This window comes from Fistularia commersonii, chromosome 32 (assembly GCF_037954325.1).
Source record: "Fistularia commersonii isolate RoL2024-O1a breed Wild chromosome 32, RoL_Fcom_v1.0, whole genome shotgun sequence".
Taxonomy (NCBI): Eukaryota; Metazoa; Chordata; class Actinopteri; order Syngnathiformes; family Fistulariidae; genus Fistularia; species Fistularia commersonii.
This window is the reverse complement of record NC_141315.1, coordinates 4,583,297-4,600,010: the sequence shown is the minus strand read 5'-3', so window position 1 is coordinate 4,600,010 and position 16,714 is coordinate 4,583,297. Positions and strand designations below refer to the sequence as shown.

General features: G+C 39.4%; 1 protein-coding gene across 2 annotated transcripts in view; it reads left to right on the top strand.

Annotated features, from left to right (window-relative positions):
• Nucleotides 1–16,714, top strand: part of adamts14 (ADAM metallopeptidase with thrombospondin type 1 motif, 14) — a 51,512-nt gene continuing 34,798 nt past the window's right edge. For both annotated transcript variants that reach the window (XM_086139828.1, XM_086139827.1), the window contains exons 1-2: nucleotides 1–681; nucleotides 1,046–1,461. In XM_086139828.1, coding sequence (XP_085995954.1) covers nucleotides 603–681; nucleotides 1,046–1,461 — 495 coding nt within the window. In that variant the 5' untranslated portion in view covers nucleotides 1–602. The remainder of the gene's footprint in view (nucleotides 682–1,045; nucleotides 1,462–16,714) is intronic.

Below are 16,714 nucleotides of genomic sequence, written 5' to 3'. Positions count from 1 at the left end.
CAGGACTGGACGGCAGATGTTTCAACATCGGGACACTCTTCTTTTTTTTTTCTTTTTTTTTTCTTTCTTTTATTTTCTTTCTCTCACACCGCTCCTTTACGCGGAGCCCCTTTCGCCGTCGTCTCTTTTACGCAGCCGCGCGTTAACGTGCGCTTTCTATGTTGTTCGTTAAAGTTATCTGAAGAAGGAAAGTAAGACGGGGGAGGAGGAGGCGGAGGAAAAGGGGGGGCAGAAAAGAAAAAAGAAAAAAAAGAGGGCTACCTCTTCAAACCGCCCCGGTTTTTCACCGGGGATTGTCGTCATCAGCACCCCAGATCTCCCACTCAGCTCCATAGATGGACGGGGCAGTCTCGGTCTATGCAGTTCATCGCGGGCCAAAAGATTGGAAACAACTTGTGAATATCCGTCACTTTTTAAGGGGAAAGCGTTCAGAAATGCCCGGCTGCTTCGCTGGAGCTCAACTCTAAAGGACTTTTCTCCTGCAGACAAAAAAAAAAAATTTTTTTTTTTTTTTTTTTTTCCAGGAGGAAAGACTCTGCTCAAAGTTTACACCAGAAAGGAAAAATAGTCCAGGCTTGCAGTGGCACAACCATAGCCTCGCTATGGATTGTATGTATTTATTGATGTGCTTTTCACTAACTCAGCTTCTTCTGGATCATATTTTTGCTGCAGAAACACATGGTGAGTTTTCAAAAGCTTTCCTTTTTTTTGCCGGTCATTGTTTTTGTGTAGGAATGCAGCACAAAGTATAAAATGGGGAGTTATTATGACTTTTTTTTTTTTGTATTGATAATCCACTCTAATTAGTTTAGCAGCATTGTTGTTGTTGTGGCTGAACCAAATCAATGCTTATGGATTCCCATAGTGTTTTCTTTACATTCTGCACTGCTGTTAAAGCCTTAAAGCTTTCTTTTATGTGCTTTATATAATCATATTTCTGCCTTTATCATTTTACATGTTTTTCTTTTCATTGCTAGTTTCCTCTAGGACTGTGAATGTGATTGTCACTTGACACTCTGTCCATCTGACATATCTGTCCCTTCAGAAAAACTCTCTGGAAAGTTAAGTGAATATGGTCTTATCGTGCCATTCAGCACAGACTCCCGTGGCCGGTACATGTCTCACATGGTCTCGGCTGGAAGCGGACGTAAAGGCACAAGTGCCGCTGATGCCACCTCAGCCTTTGGCAGCAGAAGAAGGGTGGCCCGCGGTGCCCCTGAGATGCCCTTGGTCACCTCTGCGTCAGCTCAGCACTTGTTTTTCAATGTCACTGTGTTTGGGAAAGAACTGCACCTCCGCCTGAGAGCCAACAGGAGGTTGGTGGCCCCCAGAGCTTTTGTGGAATGGCAGGAGGATTTTGAGGAAAAGTCCAAGGAACATATCCACAGGAACTGTGTTTTCACTGGAGATGTGACAGACATGCCGGAGGCCACAGTAGCTATCAGCAACTGTGATGGATTGGTAAGTTAATTGGCTCACTGGAGAGACATTTTTTCTGGTACAATGTCATTCAGATTGGGGAGCTGGCATGCATTTATTCATCTCTGGAAAGTTTATCTCCTCGGCCCTTCGTGTCTTTTCTAACCTTAGCCCCCACATTCATCATCCATATGCAGAAAACATACACTGGAGCAAAATTCCATCTGTATCCAGTATTCACTCAACAGGGTCTGAACCATAGCTGGCCATGAGATTCTCTTTGTTTGTGATAAACTTCCAAAGAGGCTAACTGAGCTCTTGCTGCTGGCTTTTGAGGTCATTGCATGCTCTTGATAATGCAATGATATTGCCAGGGGAAGTTAGAAAACGTCCTGCAAAAAACAACAAACCCTTCTGATATTATGCCTCAGATAGGATTCTGCATCTCAACCAGTGGACTATACAGATTGCACATTATTTTGCCAAACCATTGCTTGAAGCACAAGCTTGGCAGCCTTAGAGCTCTGCTGCTGCTCTAAGAGTTACTCACACAGACACTGAAAGACAGAGAGAGATGGAGAAGAGCTTGCAGGGACAAGAGATCAAACATACACCTGCTTATACGCTCTACAGGTTGTGTGTGTCAGCGCCAGCGGTCAGTATATTTTCATACTTATATATTTTTATCATCTGAGTGAAGACATCATCTAAAGAACTCTGTATGATGACAGGTGATAATTCCCCATGTGGTCTCTTGATACCAGTGACCCCTCCTTCACATGAAATCCTTTTTTTTTTAATGTAAAAATGAATTTGGACACCCTTGATCAATTGATGCCATTTAGTCACTGACTTTTTTTGCACATGAGGTTGGGAATTATTTTTAACCTGACACAATGAAGCTCGGTGCTTGGAATTTTATCTTCTGGTCCCTATTAAATAAAAAAAAAATGATAAGAGACCTAATAATCACACTTCACATATACCCATATATCTACTTTGTTTAGATGTTTAGGAGGCTCTTTTTTATAATTTTATACCGCCAAACTTGATTTGACATTGACATTGAATTTTTTTGGCAGTTCAAGGCAGCTGCGCCCTGGTTTCATCTCACAGATAATAGCTGAGGTGTGTGTAGGTAATTCAAATTCAAAATCAAAGGTCACGATCACAGCACATTTCATCCCCCTGCTTCACCGCATTCCCTCGGTGTCGCCACAACCTTTACAAATGTGACACAGTGGAGTGATGAGAGTGCGCCACTTATGGATGTTTGTAGTCAAGTAGACTCAAATGAACATTGAACACTCCAAATAGTTACCTAGAGGCAGCTCTCTCAGTACTTAAGCAGAAAATATAGGATGGTAGTGAATATAACTTTATATCCCTTACAGTAGCTCTACAGTTAATGGAACTCCTGGAACAGATAATGACGTGGACATCCGTGTGTTGGCAGATATTAAGTAAAAATCTGTAACTAAATTTGAAACATACTCACAATGGCCCAATTATTATTTTCTTATTTCATGCATTATATGAATTGTTTACTTTTGATAGAGTGCTTCAGGAGTGTGACTAACTTTCAAACATTATGATCAGTGCAATAATGCCAACATTTGAAGCAGTTGACTAGTTTATAACAGCTGTCTGGCACCGTATGTAGGTGTGTTAAGTCAGAAAAAATAAATGGGACCAGGTTTCATGCAGAAGTCTGATCTTGAAAATGATTGTAATTAAAAGACTCAAGTCTGATATCAAATCCTTTGATATACTGTTAAAAAAAACACAAAGTTGGATTTTTTGGCAACTGACAGAGCAGCTTTCACACTGACAATATTATGATCAGCTGTTATCAGCGTTTTAAATCAAATGATTTCGATAAAATGTCCTGACATTAATCATCTGACGTCTCATTACATTGCGAGCCAGCAGGGTGTCAACGGATACATCTGTGAGAAATCAATTCTGTCCACTATCATCAGTCTCTCTCTTCTTCTACATTGTCACATTATCATTCCATTCCAAGAGGGAAGCTTAATTGATATCACACTGTATCTGCAAAGAAACAATCATTCTAACTTATAATTTTTGTGCATTTGTAATAAAGCTAATAAACAGTTACATTTGGAATTCCATATGCAATCACACACAATTTCCCAGTGCATGTTAGTTGACACATATAATAGAGCACTAAAACCTTCTGTTAGTTTTAAAAGCCCAAAGAGAAAAAAGAAAAGACATTGAAAGCACTTATGATAATACAAAGATAGAAAAATCTTTCTACTTTTGCAAGTGCAAATACGACAGTATTATTGAATAACTATTTTATAAATATTTCAATCATATAAATAATGCACGTGGTAATATCATTAGTAACCTTGCACCAGTAACCACCTAGTCCACTGTTTAGGATACACTGGTAACATTCTGGGTATGAACTGTTCCCAGGTTCACTCAAATAGAAGATTCAAAATAGACAAATACGGACTGATGTTATTATTCAGTTCTGCATTTTTGCACATGAATATTACTATTTTTAAACGTGTAAGCAGATCATGATCATCTGGTTTATTTTTTTCTGACCAACACTTTTCACAAGCCCTTGTTGTATCATAGTAGCACAGCAGTTAGAAACCACTTGTTTACATAACGCTGCCGCATGATCCCATAACTTTGTGTTTTGGTAGCGTACATACAACAAACACCAGACATAAGAAATCATCCTTTTTTCAGTAGAGACAGAATTCTTTTTTTTTAAAAAAAAAAAACAAAAAAAAAAACACTCTCATGGGGTCATGTTTGCACAATGCCGAGCTGTGTTCAATTTCTTCAAAGGCCTCTCAGAGAGTCAAGTCTGGAAGAAACAGTGCCTTTATGCAGGACAATACCGTATTCTCTCTCCAAACATAATATGTTCAGTTTTTCTGGCATTTATTCTTAGCTTTTAATTGTACTATCCTAAAAACATTATAGTGCAATATTATTTACAAAGCAGAAAAGTATAACAGATGGTCGGGGTTTTTCAACTTGCGCCATCTTGTCTTTTCTTCATGAGAATTCCCTGAGAGTTTTGATGCTAAAGTATTATATTGGTCTATTCGAATGAAATACATATCAAATGAAGATAAGTTCACCTTGCTAATTTGGTGTCTCCCTGCTGAAAAATGAGGGACCTAATACATAAATACTTTACTTATATACAATGTTTTCATCAGATTCATAAAACCAGGCATTGATGTAATACATTTCAGTCATCAGACATGTATTCGCTCACACCCACAAGATCCATTCCCACAAACAGCCATAAATAGAGATTGGCACACCCTCTATGAGCTTATTTTCCATATTTATTGTCATTTTTACATCATTTATTCCAATGAAAAGGAAGCAGAACAAACAGCCAATGAGGAGACGTAACTAGAGATCCAGCTGCCTCTCTTATAAACCTATAACCTCTTTCACTGTCAATATGCACGATCATTGCACTTTGCTCCAGCTATTAAATTCTCATTTAAATAATTTAACCATAATCTGAAATCACATGAAGTTGTATGAAACACTGGAACGTGCATATTTATGCACACAATTGAATTCTAACTGACAGCACAAAAACTGAAAGTAAACTGAATGTACTCTTCTTCCATGGAGTGGAATCCTTGGTCTCTGCTGAAAACCCATGCCTCAGAGCATTAAAGAACTTCATTATTAAGTTTTCCAGTTTTAAACCAGAACCTAATGCTGGATGAAACACAGCCAAGAAAAGGCAGGGAAGTGTTTTTTTTTTCTTCTTCTTTTTTTGTGAAGACCTAATATTTTTGGCATGAGAATGTTCACATAGACATATCACACAAGGTTGCAGTTTACAATCAGTCACTGAGGAATATTTAGTTTTCTCTTTAAAGAAACTGTAGTCAATTTCCCTTTTCTGCTTCATCAATAATTTGCTTTTAAAATAAATAGATCAATCTGAGAAAGCTATGAAACCAAAACAACAAATATTCTGCCTCAATTTATGGTGATATAAAGGAAACAAATAATATCAGCTGATCAGTGGCCTGTCATCACATAACATGCAGATCACCACTTCATTTTAATGACAACAAGGAGACCAGCCCTTTAAAAAAGGCCATTAAATGTTTCTTAACAGTACGTTTGGTCCAGTTCCAGGTCTGGAATACATTTCCAGCCATTACATTGTGACGGCAGAATTCTCAGCTCATACCTTTGGATGGCAAAAAGCAAATCCAAAACAATGTGCGTGGCATATGAGATTTTTTCTTTCTTTTTCTTCCTTTTTCTTTCATTTGATCGAACGAACTTTTCCAAGGCCAAAGTCATGATTGCTCCAGAGGAACATCAGTGTGTTTCCTTGCATGAAAGCCAACATAAATATAGACCTGTCAGTGCTTGCTTTGGTGTTCAAAGGTGCACAAACAGCTTACAGGCAAATTATTAAGTCTGAAGGATGTGCTTGACATGGAGGGACATAAAGGAGAATATGTATGATGAAAGGCAGAAATGTGAAAGGAAGTCAAATTTCAATTGTGTGCTGAGGTCAGACTATGCGGGTGAACCCTGCAAAACGTCCCGTACATCTTTGCATTTTCAATAATACCATCAGTCCACATTGTTCTGATGAGTTCCACTGTAATGTATGTTTATGAGATATCTATCAATCTTGAAGAGATACATTGAAGAGATACCACATGCTTTCTTGAAATGGAGTGCAGAAGATCACATAATCTATCATGTGTCTTAGCCCTGATATTCCTGCCATAATTTTCTCTTTTGCTTATTTGACTCTGCAGTTAAGTTTCCATGATTAGCTCTCATAAGTGCCTTCAACAGCAAGGCTCTAACCACAGAGATGACTCACGAATAGCAAGGCATGACATCACTAGTAACAGATTACGTTAAGTGGGTCTCTTGTCATGTGCCAGCAGAAGTCAGCATTCCAAACTTGTGACTGATAAGACATGCGTGCAGCTGAGCTGTGAATGCATCTGATACGCCTTACTGGTCCGTGTGCTGAGGCTGCACAAAAAGGGGATGCAAAATGACAGACTTGTGCTTTCGGTTTCATTTTGATTTAGTGATCAATTCACGTTAAATATACTAATATGTCATCACCCGTGTTATTTTCACAGGCAGAATCAATTCCGCTTGCAGGGAACAGCTGTGCAATCCAGACATTCATGAGCTATTGTTGTGGTGCAATGATGATGGCTATGATTATACTGGTGCAGCTCATGTGTCAGATATTAGTGCAGATGACAGCATGATTGAATTACATGTGTGATGGAAACACAAGTGCCGGAAAGGTCTAGTGGGAAGAGGGCTATTTCTGTGTCCATTGGTTAAAAGGAGAGTGAGAGAGGCATGGCAACAGTCAGCAGTCATCTGGCTTAATTTTTGAGGGGTGGGAACAGTTTTCCTACCATTGGAGATGGAAAATGTTTGAATAAATTGTTCTATTCATAAATGTTTTCTGAAATTTTGTGCCGTTCTGGTCCCTGTCCAGTATTCCGGTATCCTCCGAGTTGGAAAGGAGTTGGCCATATTAAGTTCTCCATCAGTGGAAGTCTGACATCTTGCAATTTAATTTATCACTTCTGTCAAATTATTTTTTTGTCTGAACATGCTCACATTGTTTGTTACATGATATGTACCCACATACAGCACTGTGGAGACCTGTAATTGGCAGACACTCATCTGTATGCATCCCCTAACACCATCCTCAAAGGAGGGTTACTGGTTCATTCCCAGAGATTTTAGTGAAGTGAAATACTGATCCCCGATTACTCCTTATGAACCTGTTGACACCCTGTAAGGCAGCCAGCACCATGCCATTGATAGAATCATGTGATTGGTTGAATGAACTATTAAAACAGAAGGGAGAAATGGGACAGTTATATTCAAATGGACGTTTATTTGACCATTTGATCAACGGATTTATTGTCCATGCATATCATTACAAATTAGATAGCTCTTCCCTCAGGCATTTTTTTAATTTGAAAAAGAAAAAGAAAAAGAAAAAGAAAAAGATGATTATTTTAGGATACCTCCTGTTGATCTCACATTCTGTAAGGTGTGAGCTGGTTGCAAATGAAGGGCTAGAAATGTGCTGTCCTAGGGAGGATTTAGCAGAGGTTGAATTCTGATCCCATCAAGTCTTGTCCCTCAGATAACCACTTAAGCATGAGGTGTGTCAAGTATTTTTGACCCAATAAATATCTACAAATACAAATGCAGTGGTTGATTGCGTCGCTTTCTACTTATTAGACTGCCAGTGGTCTCTGACAGTTTAGAAAATACTCAACCAGTAATTTCTCCTGATGCAGCTCCAGTGGCTTAGGAATACATATGTGTGTGTGTGTGTGTGTGTGTGTGTGTGTGTGTGTGTGTGTTTATAATTGTTTATGAATAAAGTTATTAGTGTAAAAAGTGCTTTGTGTGGTCACTTAACAATAAATGTCTTAAAATGCAATTAATTTACCTTTTCATTTAGCAGTAAATAATCAATGATAAAGAATAAAAGTGATGGAAGTATCTTATAGAAATTTTGCCTCACTAATTCTGAAAGAACATTTGCCACATTTGTAAGAAGCTTATCACAATTCCACCTTCATTTTTACCTCTTTTACCTTTACAACCTCAGTATTTCAGTGGGGTTCATTCGTCCATCGAAGACTTCAAGAGCCTTATTATATTTAAAATATTTATACTCACTGATTCCAGCCTTTACTAACCCCTTTTGACTCTTGGCATTTACTCTGCACCTGTGGCTCCCTTAGCCCTTTGGATATTTATTGACTACTTATAGGGAATAACCCTTTTCGTCAGAGAGAAAATAGAGCACTCTTATAACCTTGTGCTTTCTGTTAGTTAAAGGCCACACATAACGGATATGTCGGTCAATTTCTCCCTCTTTGATAGTACTCCTCTGCAGATTTCACAGCAATGATAATAATGCCAATATTCTTTTTAAAAGGATTAGCCGTTTGGCAACAGAAAAACACAGATGCTGAAGAAAAAGGGCATCACCCAAAAACCCTATTGTCTGTATCCTCCCCTCTCACAACAACTACCCTAATATCCTCTCTCACTATATCCATAAATATTCTCTTTGGTCGTCCTCGAGACCTCCTGCCTGGCAGCTCCAATTCCAGCATCCGTCTACCTATATATTCACTATCCCTCCTCTGCACATGACCGAACCATCTCAGTCTGGCTTCTCTTACCTTCTCTCCAAAACATCCAACATGTGTTGTTCCACTGATGGACTCATTCCTGATCCTATCAATCCTGGCCACTCCCAGAGAGAACCCTAGCATCTTCATCTCTGCGACCTCTAGCTCTGCCTTCTGTCTTTTCGTCATTGTAACTGATTCTAGGCCATACAGCATTGCTGGTCTCACCACTGTCTTGTACCTTTCCTTTCATTCTGGCTGATAGTCTTCTATCACATTGTATCCCTGACACTTTTCTCCATCAATTCCAACCTGCTTGAACCCGTCTCTTCACCTCTTTTCCACACTCTCTGCTGCTCTGGACTGTTGACCCCAAGTACCTGAAATCCTCCAACTTCTTGATCTCCGACTCCCTGTAGCCTCACTGTTCCACCCGGGTTCCTCTTGTTCACACACATATATTCTGTCTTGCTGCGACTAACCTTCATTCCTCTCCTTTCCAGCGCATACCTCCACCTCTCTAGATTTTCCTCAACCTGTTCTTTGCTGTCACCACAGATCACAATGTCATCTGCAAACATCATGGTCCGTGGAGATTCCTGTCTAACCTCACCTGTCAGCCTGTTTATCACCACTGCAAACAAGAAGGGGCTCAGAGCTGATCCCTGATGGAGTCCCACCTCCACCTTGAACTTCTCTGTTACCCCTACAGCACACCGCATCGCTGTCTCACAGGGAGCATACATGTCCTGCACCAGCCTAACATACTTCTCTGTCACAGCAGATTGCCTCACACAATGCTAGAGTTCCTCTCTTGGCACCCTGTCATATGCTTTTTCTAGGTCTAAAAAGACACAACGCCGCGCCCTCTGGCCTTCTCTTTACTTATTTATTAGCATTCTCAAAGCAAATACTGCATCTGTAGTACTCTTTCTAGGCATGAAGCCATACTGCTGTTCACAAATGCTGATTTCTGCTCTCAATCTTGTTTCCACTACTCTTTTCCCTGTAACTCCATTGTATGAGCCATACAATGGAGTTATGGGAAGTTGCCGTAATTCTGCCCATCCCCATATTCTTAAAAATCTAACACCATCTATCCCTCTGCGTTCCTATTCTGTATACCAAATCTGTCCATTGCTTCTTCATCCCCCCTATTTCCTGCACCAACATGTCTATTGAAATCTGCATTAATTACAGGTCCCTCATCTCTGGGGATATTCTGCATCCCTTCATCTAGCTCATTCTAGAACTTCTCTTTCTCCTCAAACTCACATCCCACCTGCAGGGTATAGCCGCTAACAACATTGAGCTTCACACCTTCAGTTTCCAGTTTTAGACTCACAAGTCTATCTGACATTCTTTTCACCTCCAGAATGTCCCTAACAAACTTTACCTTCAAGTTACCTTCAAGATAACTCCTACTGCATTTCTCTTCCAGTCAGTACCATGATAGTACAACTTAAAACCTGGTCCTAAGCTTCTAGCCTTACTACCTTTCCACTTGGTCTCCTGGACACACAGTATATCCACCGTCCTTCTCTGCATCACGTCGACCAACTCTCTACCTTTTCCTGTCATAATCCCGATATTCAAAGTCCATACTCTCAGTCCCAGACTCTTGCCTTTCCTCTTCTCTCTTTGCTTCCGAATACGGCTTCCACCTCTCCTTCTTTGACCTACAGTAGCCCAGTTTCCATTGGTTCCCTGTAGCTCATGGGTTCCTATGGCGGTCGTTGTTAACCTGGGCCTCGACCGTTACGGTATGATCTGGTTATTAGGTTTGATTTGCATGTTTGGTTACGCTGGATGCCCCTCCTGAAGCAACCCTCTGGGCTTGGGACCGGCTCAGGGAGGCCCGTGCTGCTCGTCCTGAGGCTGCATTTAACATTACCAGCAAGCAAAGTCTTTTGATCTAACATCACCAGCTGCTAATAATTCTTGGAATATTTTTTCTCTTTGATCTTCTTCTGCTGATTCTTTTAATTTAGGCTTTTCCCTTCAGGGGTCGCCACAGCAAATCAACTTCCTCCACCTAACCCTATTCTCTGTATCATCCTCTCTCACATCAACTAACTTTGTGTCCACTTTCCCTGCATCCACAAATCTTCTCTAGTCTTCTTCTAGACCTCCTGCCTGGCAGTTCCAACCACAGCATCCCTTGACCAATATATTTACTATCCCTCCTCTGTACATGACAGAACCATCTCAGTCTGACTTCTCTGACCTTCTCTCAAAATCATCTATCATATGCTGTCCCTCTGATAGACTCATTCCTGATCCTATCCATCCTTATCACTCCCAAAGAGAACCTCAACATCTTCATCTCTGCTCCCCCAGCTCTGCATCCTGTCTTCTTTTCAGTGCCACTGTCTCTAAACCATGCAACATTGCTGGTATCTCAACTGTTTTGTACACCTTTCCTTTCATGATGGATATTTTTTTTTTTTTCACATATTATCCCTGACAATTTTGTCCACCTTTTCCAACCTGCTTGAACCCATTTCTTTACCTGTTTTCCACAATCTCCATTGCTCTGGGCTGTTGACCCTAAGTGCCTGAATCCTAAGTACTTAAAATCCTCCAGCTCCCAGTAGCTTCATCGTTCCACTCGGGTCCCTCACATACTTGTATTCTGTCTTGCTGTATCTAACCTTAATTTCTCACCTTTCCAGAGCATACCACCACCTCTCTAGATTTTCCTCAACCAGTTCCCTGCTCTCACTACGGATCACAATGTCATCTGCAAACATTATTGTCCATGGAGATTCCTGTCTAACCTCATCTGTCAGCCTGTCCATCACCACTGCAAACAAGAAGGGGCTCAGAGCTGATCCCTGATGGAGTTTTACCTCCACCTTGAACTTCTCTGTAACACCTATAGCACTCCTCACTATTGTCTATCGTCTCATATATCCCATTTCCTCCACCAGTCTTACATACTTCTCTGCCACTCGGGACTTCCTCATACAATACCATAGTTCATCTCTGCTCCCAATGCAGCTCCCTCTGACATGCTCTGCAGTTCTCTACTAGCATTCTTAAACCAAATACTGCATCTGTACTACCTTTTTTCCTGCTTTGATATAGTTCCAAATGAAAAAATGAATTATAGATACCCAGGCCTTGCTCAAGGAGTGTGCGCAAGAAGCACGCCTAAAAATAAAAAGGGCATGCTTTGAAAGAATCTTTTACCAATTTTCAGAGAAGCTCAGAGAATGGTGGGCTGCTGCTAATTTGTGAGTTGTGGCAAAGATGATGTGTTTCACGAATTTCCCCACAGTGATATTAGTCCCTGTTCACGCTGTTGTAAAAAGAAACCAGCCCGTGATCTTTTCGAGCTCATGCGTACTTCGCAAACATCACTGGACTTAAAGTGATCACACTGAAGTGATTTCATAGCTTGCATGTCATTTAGTCTTTACCTCTGTGAGCGCTAAGCATCTGACAGACTCCAACTGGTACTGTCTTTTTCTGAGCGTTTGCTCCAAAATTACATTTACTACATTTCCAACTTCAAAGTTGCTCTTATGAACATGTGGAATTTAGTGTACCGGTGAGCTTAAGTGTTTGCTGTATTTGTCCTTTTCTGTGGTGTTAGTTACCACGACTGACTGCTGTAGTCAGTGTTTTCGTAGTGTACGGGAAGAAGAAGCTGACCAGTCCATATGCTGATTTAATCTGTGTTGTCCATTGATCACTGCGGTTCTCATGATCTCATTGCTTTCATGCACAGTCACATCAAATTAGGCAACACGTTGCCTACCAGTGTTAACTACCCTTGAAAAGCTAACATTACCTAATTGTAAATGTTGCGGTTTATAAATGTGACAAATGCATGAACCTTCAGCATTCATCTCACAGTTTGATAGATGTCACACTTGCGGTAACGCCGATGACATTATTCTCATGCAATAATCAGCATCCCTGCATTTTAAACAGCATTTTCTCAACCCTTCATGGCCGTGCGAGTCATTCGATCATCCATAGCCAAAACCAGAAACTCGAACACTTTTGTTGAATATTACTTTTTTCGGGTATGATTTCCTCAAGAGACAACATGACATATTTGCCCTGACTATTCAAATTCTTAGTCATATTGGCCTTATTTCACTGTTTCTTAGTTATTGGGTTACCTGCTAGAATATTTCCTGGCAGAACCCTCCCACTGACCCACTGTCACTATCCAGATCATGGATTTTCCATTGCATGGTATTTTTTTCAGCACGTTGCCTTTTTAACTCTTTCCTGCTTCCATCAGGGTTTCTAGTGATACTAATTATTTTTGGACACTGACAGAGTATAATTGAAGCCAGAATTTCAAGTTTTTCAAAGAAATTCTAACACTTCTAGATTTACTTTCTATACATCCCAAAAGATTCCTGATTCATTTTAGTAACAGTAATGAGTAATTTATTTTCAATGAATCTGATACATGAATCTTATCAAGTATGACACTGAGTTTAATATTTTGAAAATGAGAAAAGAAGTTTGAAAATTGATTTTTATCAGGAAAAATCCATTCACCCAGGAAAAGTTCCCCATAATATTTCTGTCCTCTCCTCGCTCACAATAGATACATGATACATGCATTGCGTTGCTCTCACTGTTGTCCAGCTTCACATCATCAGCAGTTTATTATGTTTAAGTGACCAGTTTCATTCAAAATGTGTCATCACTCTATGCCCCAGAGTCCAACTGTGGAAACGTGCATTACTGCAAAATATATTTTGGGGGATTTCAGCTGCCCTACATGGCAGATAATCTAACGGGGCTGGGAATGAGTTATAATATGGTCATTAGAATTAACTACACATCTATTTAGTTGGACAAGAGATATACCATAGTCCCTGATTGTAGTGATTGTAGTGTAAATGCATGACATCTCTGACATCTCGGCTCAATTTTTGCGCTCTGAAAAGAGTGGGTTTCATTTGACGCTTTTGTGAAACATAACAAAATGTAAGTCATGCAGTGCAAAGCATATTACTTATCTGCCATTATGCCCCGACTCAGCAGTTTGATTTTCCCCCGACCATAATGATGAAAATGTTTTGAAACTCAACCTATCAAGTGAAATTTGGAGGTTAGTGCCAGCAAAACAAATCATTTGCCTCAGTGTGAGAGGGTTAAAGCCGTCACAGATCACTGGTAGGCGACAATTCCAATCAGTCATAAACCAAAACCCAATTCAAATGCTTTTTTTTTTTTAACAAACAAGGCTTTTTGAAAGAGCAGACAAATCTAATAATCTGATCAAATAAATGTAAAATAAAACGAGAGATGAGATGAGAACAACTTTATTAATCCCGAAGGAAATTGTTGTGCCAGAGTTCCAAGTAAAAAACATAACAGTAATAGATAATAGTAGAAAGGAGGAAGAATAAGAAATACAATGAAACTAAAACTAAGTATTTGGGCTTTTTCTTTAATACATTTGATGAATTACTATTTCTAATGACAAGTATTTTCTCAATACCTTATTTGATGAGCACATTGCATTAGATTTTCATGTCACTATCTCTGAATTATATTTACAGTGGAATATGGCATCAATAGCAGTGTTGTTTTTGTTTTAATTAATCAGTGTTTATGTCCTCTCCCCACCCCGAACAGAAAAGCATTGCCCTTGCCTTGACTTTACTGTTCAATGTACATGTGTTTACACTTGGTTCCTCGGGAGACTCTTCCAGATGCTTCAGCTCTCTGCGATCACAGACCCATTCTCACTTCCCACCCTCTGCTGAAATAAGAGACCACAGAGGAAGTCCTCCAGCATGTCTTACTTGGCATTTCCTGGTCAGGGCAGGCCAGATTCTTTCACTCCTTGCCATTACTGTCAGATGTCACCCTTTAAGTTCCGAGCGCTTGGGTTGTGTGAAAAGGATCTTGAGATTTAATTTTTTGGGCAAAATATTGTGTTGGCGGCGCTGTACTTAGATTTTTTTTTAGCTATAAACACACTCATTCATGCCAGTACGTTGTTTTTGTGCCTTTTTCATGAGTGTAATGATAGACTAGACCAGCCTTTTTTTAGTAAGGAATAAAATCATGAAAAATGTTTCTTTGTTCAATGACACATATTTATACAGCACATTGTGTTTTTTAATTTACAGTCTACAAAGTGTTCTTTCTAAAGAACGGTCTCTTTTTTTAATTCATACTTGTTTTTTTGTTTTTTTAAATGAGCCATGAGTGTGCTCAGCTACATCAAGATAAAGTGCTGCACTCAGTGTCTTGGTAAAGTTACTCATAATAGTTCTATTTGAATGAGAGAGCTTCTCAAGAAAGTTTCTGTTACGATTCAGAAAGCCTCTTAGGAAAGTTGCAGTTATGATTCAGACAGCTTCTCAGAAAGTTACTGTTATAAAAGGTACTTCTTTTCAAAAGGCATGTGACAATGGACATTGACTGTCAAGACTTTCCCACTGAGCAACAGGTAGTCATAGGAAACTGTAAAGTCCTTTCCCTCTGCCAATACCTTGTCCTTATTTTATCCATTGAACTTATACTTTTTGCAAAGAAATATATTTTTATATGATTCTTTTATTAAATTTGTATTATTGGATTTTATTTATATATTTGTTCCTCACAATGACTACCAAAAAATAACATTGCGAATCAATTCACATGCTATGAAGAATGTACAGCACTGTAAGCCACAAAGCCTTCTCAATGGTTATAGTATATCCTGTTCTTTATAGATAATGAGGTTGTGATATTGATGCTGCTTATAATCAATGAGGTATAGTGGTAGAGTTATTTTATTTTATTTTATTTTATTTTACTTCTTGTTTGTTTCTTATCTTGTTTTCGAAATTACGCATCCATGTTGTTTTAGCTAAATTATGGATCCATGTGTGTGATTTATATGGGGGGTCATGGTGGATTTTCCCGACTATAGAACCAAGACTTCTATATGATCATTAGTTATAAGGACACTACCTTGTTGCTTCCGAAAACCAGGGTCAACCGAAAAGCTTGATAACAATTCTCCTGATTGCTCTTATTTGTTCATGTCATGGGGTCGGGGATGGTTTTGCACAACCCATCTTCAGCGTCACAGTTGTCTAGTGAAACAAGAGAACCAATCAGAGACATGAAGAAAGGATTATCTAGTGACTCATGATAAAAATCTAAACGCCAGTGTGAAATGTGCTTTCTGTCGGTACTTAAATCTGTTTATCGGTTTTTGGGTAGATCTCCTGAGATTTTTGTTTACCCGCTCATGACAACACATTTCAGACGCAGAAAACATTTCAATCATTACAAATGTAGATTCAAGGTATATGATACTCTTATTTGTCCCACAACGGGGAAGTGGACATTATCATCATTTACTTTCTTGCCATGAATGCATACCTTAGAAGGAGAGGGTGGAAAAAGATGATTAAGGATATTTTTGCTCTCGCTGTATCACCACACACAGTGCTTCCACACCTATTTTCTCACAGTCTCTTTATGAAAGGAATCCAATTCCCTGATTCTTAGCTGTTTTATCCCAGCAGCCCGACTGCATGCTGGCACTTCACCGTGCTCTGCATCAGCCCTGTTATAGATTGATCAGTATGTGTCACCTCTCTCATCCCCCTGATGGTGGAGATTCTTTTAGGCAGCTTTTCCTCACAAAGCTCAGCCAGGTATAAATAATAGATGCTGAAAGATCAACATATAGAGCTGGGACGGATATTAAACTTGAAGAATTTGCAGAGACAAAAAGCAATTATCTGATATGCTCAGAATTGAAAAAATTTGAGTAAACAACAAATTTGTTCTTTAGTTGGGGCGCTGATTTGTATGCAATTTTGCCACTGACATCTGATTGCCTGCAAATGTGCTGTGTATAAATGGCAAGAATATGCGAAGAAAATGGTTTGTGAGACATGTATCAAGACAATAAATAGTCAGACTATAAAACATGAATCATCAGAAGCGCCGTACACTTTACAAAAATGATTTGGCAAATAAAAAACATAGCATATGGCCATATAGACCAGGATCATTCCACTCTTGAATGTGTAGAGATGAAATGTCAACACACCAAAATTCTTGGTTTCAACATATGTATTGAGGGCATTTACTACAAGCAAAAAAACAACCCAAAG